The following is an 18125-nucleotide window of genomic DNA, read 5'->3' on the forward strand; positions in this document are numbered from 1 at the left end:
CCGACAAGCAAAACTGAAGGTCCCCACGGACCTTCAGAGCGCATGCGCCGCTTGCATGAGCGGCTGCATGCACTGCAAATATCTCCTAAACCGTGCCGGTTTAGGAGATATTAATTGTACCTACAGGTAAGCCTTATTATAGGCTTACCTGTAGGTAAAAGTGTCAAAAAGCGGGATACTACCGCTTTAAAGTGTAAATTTGCCCAAAAAAATGAGTTCTGCTTTCAGTCCTTCCCACTATTATATTTGGCATATCATTTTTGGGGGGAAGGAGCAGGTACATAGGTTTGACAGGTACCTGCTCCCACTTACATGATCAGAGTGGAAGTCCCCCCCCCCTCCCCACAGTCTTCTGGGACACATCAGATGTCTCAGAAGACTATGGGACTATTCACAAAGCAGAGCACAGTGGGCAGACAGCTGTGAAGCTGAAAGCAGCAAAGCCAGTACACTGAAAGACTCGAAGAACTTGCCCAGGTGATCCTGGACAGGTAAGTGTCCTTTTAATAAAAAGTCAACAGCTACAGTATTTGCAGCTGCTGACCTTTATTGTTTTTTTCTTACAGAGTGAAGAACGGCTTTAAAAAATAGTATATGCATCTATCTTGCAGGTTAGTTACTATAGGTGTTAAGAGGTGATGGGAACAGTTTTCAAATTAGTGAAGATTAGCCCAGAATTCTACTTTAAAGTTTGTTATGTAAACCTGCAGGGGAGGTTTACTTTATAGACTATACAGTATATTCAAATTCCTGCAGAGAACTTCGGTAGTGACTGATTCTCTTGCATAGAAAAAAAAAAAAAAAAAAATCATACCCCCCCCCCCCCCCAATAAATCTTTCAGAAAGTATCACACGTGCATGTGACACTCACATGAACTCTTATATGATCAAACAATCTTTATGAAACATAGAAAGCACTGAAAGATAAAGGGTTCAAAGCATTATCTGATTTTTTTTTTTTTTACAGACCACTATCATATCACAAACACACGTTTTCTGGGCTTTTTGTTGTGGTCTTCCACCAAGGACAGCAAAAACATCAATGTAGCAATTTGAGCAAGAACCGTTTATGTTTTCATGGCATTTGAGTGGTGGACCCCTGACTATCAGCCTAAGCCGCAGAGATGTATAGTAACGAAGTAGAACTACTTAAGTACTGTACTTAAGTACCGAAATGCGGTATCTGTACTTTCCTAGAGTAGAATTTTTTTCTCCTACTTCTACTTTTACTTCACTACATTTTTTCGATGATTTCGATACTTCTACTCAAGTATTTTTTTTTTGTGCTGCATAGTTACTCGTTACTTTTAAAAAAATTACCACTGCCAGAACAGTAGATGGCAGGTTGCATAAAGCTCAAAAAATGTGTATAATGTCATTTGTAAATCAGCGCATACGAAAATAAAGGCTGTGTATAATAAAAGCTGCTATACCAAATCTTTCCAATAAAAAGAAAATATGAAACAAACAAATAAATGGTGCTACAGCGCTTAAAGTGCATCAAGAAACTACTAACAAACACAGGTTAATCATTTGAATAAATCATTTGAAATAATAAAAACAATATGATGTTCATACTTTTGACTTCTTTCTTTAATAACTACATAACACAGTACTTGTACTTCTACTTTCAGTACTTGAGTAGAAATTTTTTTTCAAAACTACTGGTACTTTTTACTTTTAGTACTTAAGTAGCAAATTTTTTGAAAAAACTACTTGCAATACTTAAGTAAAAAAAATGTTGAATACTTTAGTACTTCTACTTAAGTAACTTTTTCTGCGAGCACTTCCACTTCTACTCAAGTAATTTTTTGATCGAGCACTTGTACTTTTACTCAAGTAGAAATTTCGAGTACTTTATACAAGTCTGCTAAGCCGTGAGATAGACTGGGAAATACTATGAATGCAGCAAGCAACCAACATTTTTTTTTTTTAAATATTCCACTTTTTTTTTTTTTTTCTTCTTAATCTTTAAAAAAAAAAATTAAAAAAGTTTTATTTGAACAAATTGAGGCATACATGTTCCATAAACACTCACAAAAGAATGCAAAGTTGTAATTTACAAAACATTAGAAAACAAATAGGCAATTACAGCTTCCAATTGCATAGAGCTCACTAATTAGAAAATACAGCCCCACCTAGTGGCTGAGAAGCGAAAAGACAGTGCAAATAGAGCATTAACCAGTTGCCTACCACCGCCGCAGTTTTACTGCGGCAAGGTGACTCGGCTGTGTGAACTAACGTAACTGTACGTCGGGCGCGCGCCCGTCATCGCGGTGATGTTCTGATTCGGTTAAGAACCAATCAGTCATCAGGTCTAGGCCAATGATTTTTGGCCTGGACCTGGTGATCGGTTCTGACCAATTGTAGAAAGTCCTGTGCCTGTGTAATGTAAACACAGGAACAAGAAATTATGCAATCTTCTCTCCTGGAGCCATTTTCAGTTCCAGCATGAGAGAAGAGAACAACTGTGAGTACACAAGCACTGCACTGACACCAGTACACATAGGCACACATTTAACCCCCTGATCACCCCCCCAGTTAACCCTTTCACAGTGTACGCTATATACAGTATACAGATAATTTACAGATCACTGTATTAGTGTCACTTGTGACTTCAGTTAGTGGTAGTTAGAGGTAGTCCCAGATAGGTTTAGGGTACCCGCCATACATCACCTAAGATTTAACCCCATGCCTGATCACCCCAAGTTAACCCCTTTATTGCCCTGTCACAGTGTCACTAATATAGTGTACAGATCTTTTTTCTGATCACTGTATTAGTGTCACAGGTGACATCACTTAGCGTTGACGTTTGTTATCGTCAATACAGGATAGCGTCAGATTACCTGCCGCATATTCAGTAATACATTTTAACCTTTTGATTGCCAGTGACACACACTAAACACCTCCATTACTAGTATAGTGTCTAAACAGATCAATATCTTTGATCTGATCAGAACTATACTAGTGTCCCCAATAGTTTAGTATAGTTTTCGCAAAACGCAGCATTAGCAGGATCAGCCCTGACACCTGCCAGCTCCTGCGTCCAGAGCTTATAGATGTAGTTTCCGGGTTTACGAGGGAAAAGATAGCAATGTGGAGCTCCCCAACTGCCCAGACTACATGGGGAGCAGCGGCAAGATTATTGGGACTTGGTGTCACCCTTATTCGGAAAGGGGTACCATTTTTAAGTGGGCAATTATTACACGAGCATGCCACTTTTTAGTCACTTTTTTTATTTTGGAATCGACGCATGTGGCACCGTGCGACCTAATTGCCGGGGCTTCCCCGAACTGCTTGTAGATTTCCAACTTAGACGGCGGAGAGAGCCTGCTTGAAGTGTAATAAATTGCTTGCAGTGAAGTGGAGACACACGCGATGTTTTCGTTCTGTCCTCCATTAACGCAGATACGACAGTCCAAATTGCAACGGCGACTGGTGTTGTTGAGAAGCCCCTCTGTGTCCATGAATACAATCTTGGGAGGGGTGGATTTCAATGACCAGATGATGGCGCCATACTTAATTGCCCATAAGGCCAGACGCTGGTACATAAAAGTGTCTGTATACTTATTCCAATTGGCTCTGCTGAACGCTTATGTGCTATACAAAGCATCAGGAAGAAGTGGATCCTTCCTAAAATTCCAGGAAGAGATCATCACAGCCCTTCTGTATCCAGAACGTGCTGTGGCCCAAATTCACAATCCAGATGCAGTGAGCTGGCTGCATGAGAGGCATTTTCCAAGTGTCCTCTCTAGTACCTCTATCCAAAGAGCAACCCAAAGTAGATGTTGTGTCTGTAGAAAACACGGATATAGGCGTGATACCTGCTTTTTTTGTCCCTCCTGTCCTGGCCAACCTGGTCTCTGTATCGCTACCACACACTAGTAGAGTATTAGTATAGAGTACAGCATGGCACAGTTAGGGCACACTTTCACACAGGGTCTCGAAAGAGGTTAGATGGTTATCGCATTTTGAGAGACTCTAGCCTGGAACGTTTAAATTGTTTTTACAGTTACAAAAAAAAAAAAAAGTGTAAAAAAAAAATAAATAAAAATGAAAAAATAAAGCAAAAAAATTGTTATTTTATTGAGTTAATTTTCTGTTCTTACTCTACTTTTCTACTTTTACTGTACTTTATAATATACTATTATATTGTAATGTTTTATTGTTACTGTGTTTTGTTGCTAAACCATTGTTTGCTTTGCAGGTACGCCCATCAGCTGTAGCACTGATTTGTTCTGACAGCAACAGAGTTTGCTCTCAGCATATACGTAAACCAATGATTGCAGCGCTGTAGGCGGTGATTTCACCTCTGCAGTAAAAAAAAAAAAAGCATATAAAGGTGAAGGGGTGGACACAAAGGGAGGATCTCCCCAATACTTCGCCATATATTTTTTAACACTTTTCTTGGCAGAGATTTCTTCATCCACATTGATCGATGTGAATGGAGGAAACTGTTAGGTTCTCTTTTTTCGTTCAGCCCACAGCCTGCATGAAAAAAAAAAAAAAAAAAAACGTACAATATATGCTTAACAATGACCAGCAGCGTACTGGTACTGTTGCTGGACTTTGAGTGGTCATACCAGGATGATGCCTGCAGATTTAGTCATCATCTTGGTATCGTCTTTTACAGCCAGCAGTTGGCTTTCATGTAAAAGCAATCCTAGTAGATAATTCTTTGAAGACCTCAACGTAATGACGAAACAGGTCAAGCTGACACGCACGCTGAATACTGTGAATTGTAGCCGTGGAACGCACGCCGGATGCCGGACCGTCCTACAGGAAGAAAACACTTACCTTTCACCCTGAAGTGCTTGGTATACAGCACCCATCCGGTAATTAGTGCATTCGGTCATTTAGCTACATGATTTTAATTTTGAAAATACTACACCATGAGGAGTCCCTTGTTTCTGTTTTAACATCCACCCTGAGACATACAGGATACCCTAATTTCCAGGAGAGTGGACAAGAGTGTACCCTGAAACCGGAGCACTGAAACAAGCGTTATATGATCCAGGTTGCCATACGGTAACAGGATCAACTGCATCTGGTAAGCTCTGACTCCTGCCATCCCTGCATGAGTGCCTAGGAGATATCCACCATCACTGCTCCCCTGCATGGTTGTGATTACTTCACTAGGACAATTTAGGTTGTACATGCACTATGATTGGACTTTGAGCGGATACCCTGAATGGATACTTGCACAGAGCACAGTTGCACTTTATTGATTTATAATCATTGCACCTTAATAATCTTTATAGATATTACACATTTAACCATTTATATATATTTACTTGTATGGATTTGATATGCCACTAAGATGTTCTAAGTATTGGAGGATTGCACAGTATTATATTTGAGTTTGAGTATTGTACAGTATATGATTTTAAAAAAAAGGGGGTGACCCCTCTTTTTGACTTACCACTTTAAAACGCACAGGAGAAATAGTCTAAATTATTAATCATGTATGCACTTTATTGTATGGTAGGATTTTGCGCTGCTAGTATTGAGGTTTTTTAACTTCAAAAATGTAGCTAAATTAGCCGCTAGACTGCTTTTACAAGCAGTAGGAGGGGACTCCCACACCACCTTCCACAGTTTTGCTCAGGCTCTCTTGTCCCACTGGGTAACCTGAGACTGCAGCCGGTGGTTCCATCAGCTGACCATAGAGCTGATTGGAAACTAGAATGGCTCCAATCATCTAGTTGGCCTAAGATACTGGAAGCTACGAGCATTTTATGACTTCGGTTTCGCCAGATATAAACAGCGCCAGTGGGAAATTGGAAAAGCATCTTATCACACCAATCTTGGTGTGGTCAGATGTTTTAAGGGCAGGGGAGAGATTTAGAGTCTAATGCCCCATTTCCACTGAGCTTTCTGGTACGGTTCGGTACGGTACGCTATTTATGCCGTTTGCATTGTGAATGGTACCCTAATTCCGAACCGTACCACTTTTTTGGGACCCTTTCGTTGGGTACCAAGCACATTAGTACCGTACCAACAGGGTGGAGCTACACTCTGCAGAACTTTGATTGGTTGACAGAGAATCGTCTATCACAGCTTTCCTACACCAGGCCTATAATGAAAGGGTACTATTGGCAGTGGAAACGCAAGGTGTACCGTTCCGAACCGTACCGTACCACTCAGTGGAAACGAGGCATTATAGACTGCAATTTCTTTTCAAAAAAGAGCACCTGACACTACTTATTACTATCACAGGGGATATTTAAATTCCCTGTGATAACAATAAAAACGATAAAAAAATAAAATTCAAGCACCCCTGTCACCCCCCTGTTTGCACGCAAAGGCAAACACACGCATTGGTCATGTGTCATATATAAACAGCAATTGCAACATGCATGTGAGATATGGCCGCAAACGTCAGGTTCTGGGCAGCAATTCTTGCAGTAGACCTCCTCTGTAAACCTAAAGTGGTAACCTGTAAAGGCTTTTAAAAATGTACAGAGTTTGTTGCCACTACACGGGGGTGCGCAATTTCAAAGCATGTCATGCTTGCTATCTATGTACTAGGCATAAGATCATCTTTTATATTTTACCAAACAATTGGGCAAAATATAGTGCATTTGTGCATTAAATTTAAACAATGTTTTTTTTCCCAAAAAAATTGAGTTTGGAAAATCGCTGTGCAAATACTGTGTGACAAAAAACATTAGGGCCTCTGCTTTAATATATAATGTTTGGGGGTTCAAAGTAATTTTCTAGTAAAAAAAAAAATTTTTTTCATGTAATCAAGTGTCAGAAAAGGCTTGGTCTTTAAGTGGTTAGAAGAGTGGGTGATGTGTGGCATAGGCTTCTAATATTGGGCATAAAATGCCAGGACAGTTAAAACACCCCCCAAATGACCCCTTTTTGGAAAGTAGACACCCCAAGCTATTTGCTGAGAGGCACGTTGAGTCCATGGAATATTTTGCTACAAGTTTCAGGAAAATTACATTATATATATATATATATATATATATATATATATATATATATATATATATTTTTTTTTTTTACACAAAGTTATCACTAAATTATATATTGCTCACACATGCCATGGGTATATGTGGAATCACACCTCAAAATACATTCTGCTGTTTCTGAGTACGGGGACTCCACGTGAGACTTTTTGGCAATCTAGCTGCATACAGGACCCCGAAAATCAATCACCGCCTTCAGTCTTTCTATGAGCGTAAATTGTTGATTTCATTCCTCCCTACCTATCACAGTTTCAGAGGCCATGAAATGCCAAGCTAACACAAAACCCCCCCTCCAGATGACCCCTTTTCGGAAAGTAGACATCCCAAGGTATTTGCTAAGATGCATTGTAAGTATTTTGCAGCTCTCATTTGTTTTGGAAAATGAAGAAAAAAAAAAAGAAGTATTTTTTTTTTTTCAATTTTAAAACCTTTGTGACAAAAAGCGAGATCTGCAAAATACTCGACATGCCTCTCGGCAAATAGTCCTCTCAACAGCAGCCTGCAAAACCTTGCGACCAAAAGAAGCATCCACAGATGCCAACACATCAACCTAATAAAACTTTGTGAAAGTGTGCACCGAGACCAAGTGGCCGTCTTGCAAACCTGCGTCACTAACGCCTGATGACGGAAAGCCCAGGAGGCACTAAACGCCCCAGTAGAGCGTGTACTAACAGGGAAAGGAGGAACCTGACCCTTGATGGAAAAGGCCTGAATCACTGCCTGTCTGATCCATCTGGAAATGGTCGCAGAGGAAGCGGACAATCCTTTATGAGGCCCATCCATGAGCACAAAGAGTTTGACTTCCTGAAAGACTTTGTAGCTGCCAGGTACACCCTAATTGCCCGGATCACATCCAAGGCATGCAGGGCAATTTCCTATAATGAAAAGAAATGGCTGCACTCAGATGTGTTTAAAATCCAGGTTTATTGGACATCCCAATGTGGCAAAAAAGTGGCAAGGTACCTTGCCACTTTTTTGCCACATTGGGATGTCCAATAAACTTGGATTTTGACCACATCTGAGTGCAGCCGTTTCTTTTCATTATTGACTGTCTACGGAGGCGAGCCGGGGCGAGCACCGCTGTTGGTCATCAAGCTTCCCATTACCTTGAGCAGTGTATCTCTTTCCTTTGTATACAAGGCAATTTCCTGCAGATGTTTAGTCCTGGGACACAGGGAAGGCAACACAATGTCTTCATAAAAAAGAAAACCAGAGATGACCTTTGGAAGGAACGGACAGGGGCGAAACCAGCTTATCTCTGTTAATTTATCAGGTAATGTGAACGACAGGATAACGCAGCCAGTTTCGACACCCTGCGCGCAGAAGTGATAGCCACCAAAAAGGTCACATTCTGGGACAGCGTAAGCAGGGGAATCTCCCGAAGATTCTCGAATGGAGGCTTCTGGAGAACCGAAAGCACCAAATTGAGGTCTCAAGGCGGCAAGGTCTCAACCCCCCATTGAAGGAAGGTCAAGATCCGAGCCATCGAGAAGGAGCAAGGAAGAACCCCAAGAGACTCCCACCACGCAATGTAGGTCTTCCATGTATGATGATAGATCCTCTTAGAAGTAGATTTTCTAGCTTTTAACAGTGTAGGAATTACTGACTCAGATAAACCTCTATCCTTCAGCACCTGGCGTTCAACAGCCAAGCCGTCAAAGCCCGCAACTGTAAAGCAGGATGGAAGATTAGTCCTTGGTACTGAAGATCCTCCCTGAGAGGAAGCTTCCAAGGATCGTTGGAGACCAGCCACACCAGATCTGCATACCAAGCCTGAAAAAGCCAGTCCGAACTGATGACTGGAATCCCTTCTGCCTCGATCCTGTGTAGAAGTCTTGGAAGAAGCTTGAGAGGAGGGAAGGCGTAAATCAGACGATACTGGCCCCAAGGGGCCACCAGCGAGTCTGTGGCGTCCGCCAGAGGATACCTTGACCGAGCCACAAACCTCTGCACCTTTCTGTTGAGCCAAGACACCAACAGATCCACCGCAGGAGTGCCCCACCAGGGATACAATTAATGAAACCCCTTTGGATGAAGGGACAACTTGCATTGCTCCAACGCCTCCCGGCTGAGGTCGAATGGGATATAAATGCATTCATTAGTAACAGTTGAATCAATATTTATATATATGTGTGTTCTTTCTGTATTGCCCATATGTATTCTGTATTTAAAATCCTTATTTATTTTCATTTAGATTTTTCTTGGGATTGCATTTTTATTTTTTGTATACTTTTTGTCCTATTTTGTTATTTTTATTTATTGTTTTTTTTTTTTCATATTTAATTTTGTCTTATTTTTTTTACGTTACGTTTACGTTTTTCTTTTTCCCCTTTTATGTTTCCTTTTTTCCTTCATTATGTTATTGCAATGTGGGTTTTTGGAATTATGATGGTATCTTTTTTGACCACAAGATGGAGCTGTGTCCTGATATGCTGGAATAGATCTATTAAATTAGGTAAGAGTTTTTTCCGGTATTGTGGACAGGAATTAGTAAAATGGTTTTAACTTCTTTTTCAATTATTTTCAAGATGGACTCTAAGGTTCTTTATTGTTGTTCGTTTCCAGCTTGCCTCTCTTGAACGTGAGGCTCGTTGGTTTAGTTTCCTGTGTGTGGACCACACAGGTTACATATGCCTGACTAGTATGGGAGGAGTGTCCCTCCTTTTCCTGTCAGTGAAACGCAATTAATGTTGTAGCCACTAGCCACTGTTGTAGCCGGGTAGTCCTGTTTATATTGCGCAATGTTGTACTCTGACCCCGCCCCTGATGTCAGGGATGATGAAACGCGTAGGGTGGAGTCGTGTCGGTTGATATTATCGCATAGCGGGATGCGGCAGCCCACCCCCCCCCCACCGCCTTCTGGTGCAATCTGCAAGCCAGAGAATGAATCGGCTGGCGGTGGCCATTTACTATAGAGCTGACAGATGGTCCCCGGTCATCTCTATGACCTTTGAAAGATGGGCATGACATTAAAGTGGCTGTAAACCCTCTCTTGGAACTTGTACCTATAGGTCCATGGAGACATCTCCACTGACATCCGATCCGTCAAATCCGGATGGATGGAAACCCTATTTTCCATCCGTCTGATCAGATCGGATTAGAACGGACAGGTGGTCCGTTGTCCTCTATGGGGGAATCGGATGAGAACGGGGATCGGACACCTCTGTCTCCGCACACAGAGCAGAAACGGAGCTGTCATCTGCCTGCTCAGCGGGAGTCCGCCGACGGAGTGGACAGGTGTGAATGGGGGGGTTGGTGTTTTCAGAGAACACCGGCAGAGTATACACTACGGTACAGGAGGAGTTGGTGTTTTCAGAGAACACTGGCAGAGTATACACTACGGTACAAGAGGAGTTGGTGTTTTCAGAGAACACTGGCAGAGTATACACTACGGTACAGGAGGAGTTGGTGTTTTCAGAGAACACCGGCAGAGTATACACTACGGTACAGGAGGAGTTGGTGTTTTCAGAGAACACCGGCAGAGTATACACTACGGTACAGGAGGAGTTGGTGTTTTCAGAGAACACCGGCAGAGTATACACTACGGTACAGGAGGAGTTGGTGTTTTCAGAGAACACCGGCAGAGTATACACTACGGTACAGGAGGAGTTGGTGTTTTCAGAGAACACCGGCAGAGTATACACTACGGTACAAGAGGAGTTGGTGTTTTCAGAGAACACCGGCAGAGTATACACTACGGTACAAGAGGAGTTGGTGTTTTCAGAGAACACCGGCAGAGTATACACTACGGTACAGGAGGAGTTGGTGTTTTCAGAGAACACCGGCAGAGTATACACTACGGTACAGGAGGAGTTGGTGTTTTCAGAGAACACCGGCAGAGTATACACTACGGTACAAGAGGAGTTGGTGTTTTCAGAGAACACCGGCAGAGTATACACTACGGTACAAGAGGAGTTGGTGTTTTCAGAGAACACCGGCAGAGTATACACTACGGTACAAGAGGAGTTGGTGTTTTCAGAGAACACCGGCAGAGTATACACTACGGTACAAGAGGAGTTGGTGTTTTCAGAGAACACCGGCAGAGTATACACTACGGTACAAGAGGAGTTGGTGTTTTCAGAGAACACCGGCAGAGTATACACTACGGTACAAGAGGAGTTGGTGTTTTCAGAGAACACTGGCAGAGTATACACTACGGTACAGGAGGAGTTGGTGTTTTCAGAGAACACCGGCAGAGTATACACTACGGTACAGGAGGAGTTGGTGTTTTCAGAGAACACCGGCAGAGTATACACTACGGTACAGGAGGAGTTGGTGTTTTCAGAGAACACCGGCAGAGTATACACTACGGTACAGGAGGAGTTGGTGTTTTCAGAGAACACTGGCAGAGTATACACTACGGTACAGGAGGAGTTGGTGTTTTCAGAGAACACCGGCAGAGTATACACTACGGTACAAGAGGAGTTGGTGTTTTCAGAGAACACCGGCAGAGTATACACTACGGTACAAGAGGAGTTGGTGTTTTCAGAGAACACCGGCAGAGTATACACTACGGTACAAGAGGAGTTGGTGTTTTCAGAGAACACCGGCAGAGTATACACTACGGTACAGGAGGAGTTGGTGTTTTCAGAGAACACCGGCAGAGTATACACTACGGTACAAGAGGAGTTGGTGTTTTCAGAGAACACCGGCAGAGTATACACTACGGTACAGGAGGAGTTGGTGTTTTCAGAGAACACCGGCAGAGTATACACTACGGTACAAGAGGAGTTGGTGTTTTCAGAGAACACCGGCAGAGTATACACTACGGTACAGGAGGAGTTGGTGTTTTCAGAGAACACTGGCAGAGTATACACTACGGTACAGGAGGAGTTGGTGTTTTCAGAGAACACTGGCAGAGTATACACTACGGTACAGGAGGAGTTGGTGTTTTCAGAGAACACCGGCAGAGTATACACTACGGTACAAGAGGAGTTGGTGTTTTCAGAGAACACCGGCAGAGTATACACTACGGTACAGGAGGAGTTGGTGTTTTCAGAGAACACTGGCAGAGTATACACTACGGTACAGGAGGAGTTGGTGTTTTCAGAGAACACCGGCAGAGTATACACTACGGTACAGGAGGAGTTGGTGTTTTCAGAGAACACCGGCAGAGTATACACTACGGTACAGGAGGAGTTGGTGTTTTCAGAGAACACCGGCAGAGTATACACTACGGTACAGGAGGAGTTGGTGTTTTCAGAGAACACCGGCAGAGTATACACTACGGTACAGGAGGAGTTGGTGTTTTCAGAGAACACTGGCAGAGTATACACTACGGTACAGGAGGAGTTGTACACTGTTTAGCTGTTTTGACAGAACCTAGGGGTAAGGAGGAAAAATGTTGTTGCCGCCTCGGAGGCGGCCATGTTGTTGGTTACTAGCAGGCGGACTAACAATCTCCACTCATTATATCGTGTACTGTAGTGAATATGCTGCGGGTGTTCTGTAAGAACACCAACTTGTCAAAATCTCCAATTACTGCGCTGGAAAGTCACTGGAAGTGACATGAATGGAGATTTTGGCAAGTTGGAGTTTTTGGCAGAACACCGGTATGGAAGTGGTTAACCCTTGAAAATAATAACTAGAAGCTGATTGGTTGCCATGGACAACTGTTCCAGTCTTTGTGAATTGCCCTCAGAATATCCATGTAATAGGTGACTGTGGTGAGGGAGAGAAGTCACCCGGGTGGTGTGTATTGAGCTGTAGTGATGACTTCCTGGGTGGGTGTGTACAGGGGAGGACCATACCATAGAGTCATAGACATAACACTCTAGTAAAGCTGAGCAGAGCCTGGAAAATCTTCCTACTCACCCTTAGAGCCGCCCGCTCTTCTTATCATCGCCCCTCCATATGTCCTCCTGCCAGCCAGGTACAGCCACTGCCAGCGTCACCAGGCGGCACTACACCCCAGATCATCACCACTTCCACAACACACATCCCAATACATCATCACCACACGCCGCGCACGGCCTTCTGGGAGCTGTAGTCCCCTGTACACGTCACCCCTCCACGCACAACTGACACCACGTGGGAGGATAGTCTTGTGTGTGATTGTAAACATTTCCTCACTGATTTCTTTTTACTTTCCCCTATTCCTGTGCATGCTCTCATTCTCCCACGTTCTCTTTTGAGAGCCTTTCCAGACCTATCCAGTCAGGGCTGGGTGACGGGGGAACAGCAGGGTACGCACGTCGTCACGCACGCCTAGCTGGTTGCTATGGGCGGAGCATTTCCTACTGCAGCCCCGCCCGCCACATGAGTGTGGATGTTTGGTGTAAGAGACTCCAACTCCCGGCGTCCTCTGCGGCAAGGGGCTGACTGTCAGTGTGGGGACTGCGCGTGCGCGCTGACACCTCCGAGCTGTGGAGTTGGGTGATCGGTGGAGATAAAATGGTAGGTTGGGGGGTAGAGGGAGGTGGTGGCGTGTATGACAGCAGGCTAGTACCGAGGGTTAGGACTAGTGAGGGCTGGAGGAGAGGAAGGGAGGGGCTGCTGTGTCCTCTGCATGTACAGATCATGGAGGAAGGTCACCCTGCTGAACACCGGGGAGCAGTAGCAGGTCTCCTCACCTGGAGGGACAGTGGGGGGATCCTGTCAGCTGTCCCCAGGTGTGGGGGGAGGGGATGATCACTCCCCTGACATCCCTGAGTCTCCATCACACAGCTTCCCTATACTGCTCCATCACTTCCAATGTAAACATGGCCAGATCACACGTTCTACTCAGTGGATGCATTCAAGGAAAACTAAAGGCTGGACTTTCATTTTAGTCTTGTCATGTTTTTATTGCTGTCTGTGTCCCTGTTAGGGAGATTCTTTGCTTTCTATTCCTACTGTTTACCATTATCATGGAGCGTGAAATAAAATACCAAATTTTAGGTTGTCACCAGGATAGGCAAAAGCTTCCAATAAGAGACTTGTTTTGGTGACAACCAGGGATGCTCTGACTTTGGTATGATTTCCTATCACTTCCTGTTGTGGCTATAGCACAGGAAGCCAAGGGAAATCATCTCCTCAATGGGACACAGATGACAAAAAAAACAAAACTCACAGGGGGTCCAAAATAGAAAAAAAAAACTCACAGGGGGTCCAAAATAGAAAAAAAAAAAACTCACAGGGGGTCCAAAATAGAAAAAAAAAACTCACAGGGGGTCCAAAATAGAAAAAAAAACTCACAGGGGGTCCAAAATGAAAAAAAACTCACAGGGGGTCAGAAATGGAAAAAAAACTCACAGGGGGTCCAAAATAGAAAAAAAACTCACATGGGGTCCAAAATAGAAAAAAAAACTCACATGGGGTCCAAAATAGAAAAAAAAACTCACATGGGGTCCAAAATAGAAAAAAAACTCACATGGGGTCCAAAATAGAAAAAAAAACTCACAGGGGGTCCAAAATGGAAAAAAAAAACTCACAGGGGGTCCAAAATGGAAAAAAAAACCTCAGGGGTCCAAAATGGAAAAAAAAACCTCACATTGGGTCCAAAATGGGGGGAAAAGAACCCACAGGGGTCCAAAATGGAAACAAAAACTCACAGGGGGTCCAAAATGAAAAAAACAACTCACAGGGGGACCAAAATGGAAAAACAACTCATAGGGGGTCCAAAATGGAAACAAAAACTCACAGGGGGTCCAAAATGAAAAAACAACTCATAGGGGGTCCAAAATGGAAACAAAAACTCACAGGGGGGTCCAAAATGGAAAAAAAACAACTCACAGGGGGACCAAAATGGAAAAACAACTCATAGGGGGACCAAAATGGGGGGAAAAAAACTCACAGGGGGTCCAAAATGGAAAAAAACTCATAGGGGGTCCAAAATGGAAAAACAACTCACAGGGGATCCAAAATGGAAACAAAACTCACATGGGGTCCAAAATGGGGGAAAAACCCCACAGGGGGTCCAAAATGGGGGAAAAAAAAGTTTGCCTTCAGTTCCGCTTTAACTGACAACAGAAAGGTATCTGACTGCATTTACGGTTATAGATGATCTTCATCTGTGATAAATATTGATGTTGTACCCTGCCGCTGTCTATGAAGGCATCATGGCGATAGGATTCATAGTAAAATGCTGGCTTCCTGGTTAACATACCGTATACAAAAGTTTTACAGGTCTGCTTTCCTTTTCTGCACTAATGAAGGGGCTCCGCTCACCATCTAGGCTGGCCAAGTAAGGACCCTTTCACACTTACTCGTTTTTCCTGCGTTTACCTTGCAAGAAAAAAAGGTTTTCCTTTCATTCCTATAGGACTCTTTACACCACTGCGTTTTGAAAAGTCCTCTGTGCTGCATCTTTGGTACGGTTTTTAAAACCACACCAAAAATGCAGCTTCCCATTAAAATGAATGGAAATTGCAGGAAAATTGTGGTAAAAATGCACTGCGATTATTTTTGGTGCGTTTTTGAGTCGTGTCGATTTTTCATAGATCCAGGCAACCCAAAAAGCACAGTTAACGCATCTGAAACACAGCATATGCGTTTTTAACACAATTTTGCTACAGAGCAGTGTGACAGGGCCCTAACCATGATGTAGTTAAAGGATTTATAAAACAGGACACTTTAATATTATGTCATCTGTAACAAGTTGATGGAACTTCAAAATTATTTTTCAGTTTGTTTACATTGACAGCTTCTTTTAGAATAATAGCTGGTGATCCTGCCACAAGGGTTATTGTTCAGGCACTTCCTTTCATGGGATGACAATGCTCTTTTGCTATCCCTCACTTGTCTTAATGGTTAGTCACAGTTTGTACAGATTGTACAAATGCTCATTAACACAGGCATGGTCTACTGTTGTCACTGTTAGGGCTCTTTCACACACTGAGTCCGTTGGACGGACTCCGTTTATCTCAGCGGGGGATCGATCCGCCAATCCCCCGCGCTGAGCAGGAGGATGACAGCTCTGTCTCTGCGCTGTGTGCGGAGACACAGCTGTCAGTTCCCAATGCATCTCTATGGGGGAAATCGGATGGGAACGGACCGTCGGTCCGTTCTCATCCGATCCGCTGGACGAATGGAAAATAGGGATGACGGATCGGATCGGATGTCAGCGGACATGTCTCTGCTGACATCCGATGCCCCATAGGGATGCATCCGCCAAAAAAACGGACAGGCGGATCTGAACGGTCCGCCTTTGTTAAAGGGGCCTAAGGAAGCGTCCCCCCCCCCCCCCCCCTGACGAATGATATGTAATCTCTGCTGTACTGCATGTGGACAGTTAAGTGGCCATATTTTATTGTTCAGTCCAGAGGGCCGAATGGAAAAAAGATCCTCCATCCAATCCTCCTCCCTTGGACATTATATTTTTACAGCGGGATTTTGCGCTGTCGGAATACACTGATCAGTGGCTGCAGCTGCTAATCAACAAAACATATTCATTTGAACAGGGAGGGCCACACATGGACTGAAATCTTGCTGGTGCCTGCTAAACCATTTCAATCCAACTATGGCCAGCTTAAGGGCTCATTCACTGCAAGTATAGGAAACAAAGAAGGGGCGTGGTCCTAGCGCATTAACCTAAAAACATGTTTTATTAAATGGTATAAAACGGAGGTGAATGTACTCGCAAACCAATGCTTGCATCATAGCTTAGACATTGGTTGAGCCGGATGGACTGGTGTCTTTTTTCAACCTGACTAACTATGTATATAACATCATCTGCTTAAATCCATATACGTAAATTCACAATGCTTGTAGACCCATCGGCTAAAGGGTTTTGAGGTTACCCTCTACTTCAAAACCTGATAAGAGAAGGACACCCCCTGGACTGACTGCCTAGAGCACTTCCAACACCCGCAGGTGTCAGTCAGTCCAGGGGGTGTCCTTCTCTTAGGCTCTGAAGAAGAGAGTAACCTCGAAACGCGTTAGCTGATGTGTCTACGAGCATTGTGAACTTAAGCAGATGATATGTCTAAGCTATGATGCAAGCATTGGATTGTGAGTACATTCACCTCCGTTTTATGCCATGTGCTAGGCCCACGCGCCTTCTTTGTTTCCTATACTTACAACAATCATATTGGACATCCCCAGTCTTTTGAGGGCAGCGAGGAGCACATTATCCACATGCAGTAATATGTCAAGATAAGGGTTTGACACCACGTTGAGACTTATCGCACAGCGCAGGAGAGTAAATCTAGCGACATTTTCATAAGGGCTCATTCACACCTGATGCGGTGGGACTATGCTAGTAGCTATTTCTAGTGCAGTCCCAATGCATAGACAAAGCAAGATGCCTTGTTTCTGATGGGCTAAAAAGTACTGCACAGGGAGCAATAAAAACCTTATACCATAAACCCAGGAAAAAACTGCACTTGATGTTAAATACAGATAAACGGCTGCTCCCACTATATCCGAGCATAGGATAAACATAAACAAAAAAAAAAGGTTGCTGTCTCTTTAAATCAGAAAGTTTTTATTACCTTAATTTTATTTAGGTTTCATTATTTTATTTGTTTATTTACTGATTTAAAGAGTTAGCGCACCATTTTTGGATTTTCTTTTTTTAGCATTTAAAGCGGAGTTCCACCCGAAAATGAAAGTTCGTTCCATCTTCATGCCCGGGGTCACCTGAAAAACAAATGGATAACCGCAATTTTTTTTTTTTTACTTACCTTGTTTAGAAGATAATATACTTACCTTACGTCCTCTTCCTCCCCTCGGCAGCCACGGCCCGCGCCGTCACTTCCTGGCGTGCAATGATTCCTGGGAGCTGAACGTCATCGCTCCCAGGAATCAATGCGCCTGCACCGGCCCCGACGTCAGTTCCGGTGCAGGCGCCGTCATACCTTGCTAAACAGCTTCTGGGCATGCCCAGAAGCTGTGCAGGGATGACACTGCAGCCCCGGAAGTGACGGCGGGGCCGGTGCAGTGCATCGTGGGACCGAAGAGGACGCAGAAGAGGATCGCGCTGGCTTCAAGCTGCCCACACCTGAGTTGGCAGCGCTGGAGAAGACATTTTCAAGGTAAGTATTTCTTCTTGCAGGTAAGTGCAACCCGGGACAGATCAGAGGCTATTCATTATGGAATGCACTAGCCCTGACTGTCCCGGGGGTATTTTTATGTATTTTTTTGTTTTTTAGCTGGAACTCCGCTTTAAAACCTAAAGCATTTTTTAACTTGTCTCTTCTCTTCTAAAAGTTTTACTGTCATTGT

General features: G+C 43.6%; 2 protein-coding genes across 2 annotated transcripts in view; one reads left to right on the top strand and one right to left on the bottom strand.

Annotated features, from left to right (window-relative positions):
• TMCO3 (transmembrane and coiled-coil domains 3) overlaps nt 1-12929 on the bottom strand; it is a 145395-nt gene extending 132466 nt beyond the window's left edge. Inside the window, exon 1 of the mRNA XM_082246275.1 lies at nt 12795-12929. The gene's annotated coding sequence lies outside the window, so the exon portion shown is untranslated. The remainder of the gene's footprint in view (nt 1-12794) is intronic.
• Nucleotides 12930-13251: 322 nt separating this feature from the next.
• The window catches only part of DCUN1D2 (defective in cullin neddylation 1 domain containing 2), a 51183-nt gene continuing 46309 nt past the window's right edge, over nt 13252-18125 (top strand). Inside the window, exon 1 of the mRNA XM_082245283.1 lies at nt 13252-13376. Within this exon, the coding sequence (XP_082101409.1) occupies nt 13374-13376 (3 nt within the window). The 5' untranslated portion in view covers nt 13252-13373. The remainder of the gene's footprint in view (nt 13377-18125) is intronic.

Source organism: Pelophylax lessonae, assembly GCF_965119305.1.
Source record: "Pelophylax lessonae genome assembly, chromosome: 2".
Taxonomy (NCBI): Eukaryota; Metazoa; Chordata; class Amphibia; order Anura; family Ranidae; genus Pelophylax; species Pelophylax lessonae.